The sequence below is a fragment of the Cyprinodon variegatus genome, unplaced genomic scaffold (genome assembly GCF_000732505.1).
Source record: "Cyprinodon variegatus isolate N-32 unplaced genomic scaffold, C_variegatus-1.0 Scaffold734, whole genome shotgun sequence".
Lineage (NCBI taxonomy): Eukaryota > Metazoa > Chordata > Actinopteri > Cyprinodontiformes > Cyprinodontidae > Cyprinodon > Cyprinodon variegatus.
This window is the reverse complement of record NW_015151187.1, coordinates 327,103-328,132: the sequence shown is the minus strand read 5'-3', so window position 1 is coordinate 328,132 and position 1,030 is coordinate 327,103. Positions and strand designations below refer to the sequence as shown.

General features: G+C 41.8%; 1 protein-coding gene across 1 annotated transcript in view; it reads right to left on the bottom strand.

Annotated features, from left to right (window-relative positions):
* The window catches only part of ect2l (epithelial cell transforming 2 like), a 23,861-nt gene continuing 22,831 nt past the window's right edge, over positions 1-1,030 (bottom strand). The window contains exons 18-19 of the mRNA XM_015395287.1: positions 539-711; positions 1-436 (exon numbers count right to left, since the gene is read on the bottom strand). Coding sequence (XP_015250773.1) covers positions 303-436; positions 539-711 — 307 coding nt within the window. The 3' untranslated portion in view covers positions 1-302. The remainder of the gene's footprint in view (positions 437-538; positions 712-1,030) is intronic.

Sequence of the window (1,030 nt, the reverse complement as noted above, 5' to 3'; positions counted from 1 at the left end):
ACTAATAATAAGTGAGTAACAGTTTATGTACAATTAGGAAACACTTTTGGAAGGATGTATACCAGCAATGGTAAGGAGAAAATACCATTAGTGGTAGCAAACAACAAAACTTAGGGTTTACCAATCATAGTTAGGAAACATCATGAACTCAGGACAAGAAATGAGTTGTAACGGTTGTGAACAGTGCCACAAATAATTTTCAGCAGTCCAGGGATTTGATGTCATATATTTGCTAATCCCTACAGAGACATCTACAATGTCTGGCAGTGGAGGGGATGGTATTGGATGGAGAGGTCTGATGATCAATGGTGTTCATTCAGGGAGGAGTTTATAGCCGAACGCAGCACAGACAGGAAGTATTCCCTCTCCTCTTCTTGCTCCATTGCACAAACCCAAGAGCGGTGTGGTCCGTCCAAGACGAAGGCATGACACACATCTGGGTTTAAAGGAAAAAGACCGCTGTGTGTCAGGAATTGATGGGGGATCAAACAAAAAGGAATACTTTAAATAAGGATATAAGATTCTCTTGTAAACTCACAGGGTGTGTGCAGGATTTCTCGGACGGTCAGACTGCTTGTAGCAACAGAGGCCAGGAAGGTGTGAATGCTCCGATGAGACACAGTGAAAGGGGTATGCTCTAACTTTCTTCGAGTCAGAACTAAAGCATCGTTGAACAGGAACAGTCCCACGTCGCATATATGCTCAAAGGTCCTATGTTATGGAACAAAACCAAAGGGTCTTAAGATCTACAAATAGCTTCTTACTGACTAAACCAAACTGTAAATGCTTGATTTCAGCTAGTTGTTATAAAGTCTGACAAAAGGGTACATGCAGGTGTGTATGCCCCTTCTCTTTGCTGGTAGCCATAGTTTCCAAGTCCCCTTAGTCACGCTAATACTGTGAACCTGTATCTGTGTACTACTGTCAGCTTTAGTAACATAAAGGAAAGAAAACAACTGGAGGAAAGTAAAATGGCTGTGATTGGCTACTTTTCAGGAAATCTTGCCCCTTGAGACAGCACTTTTTACTT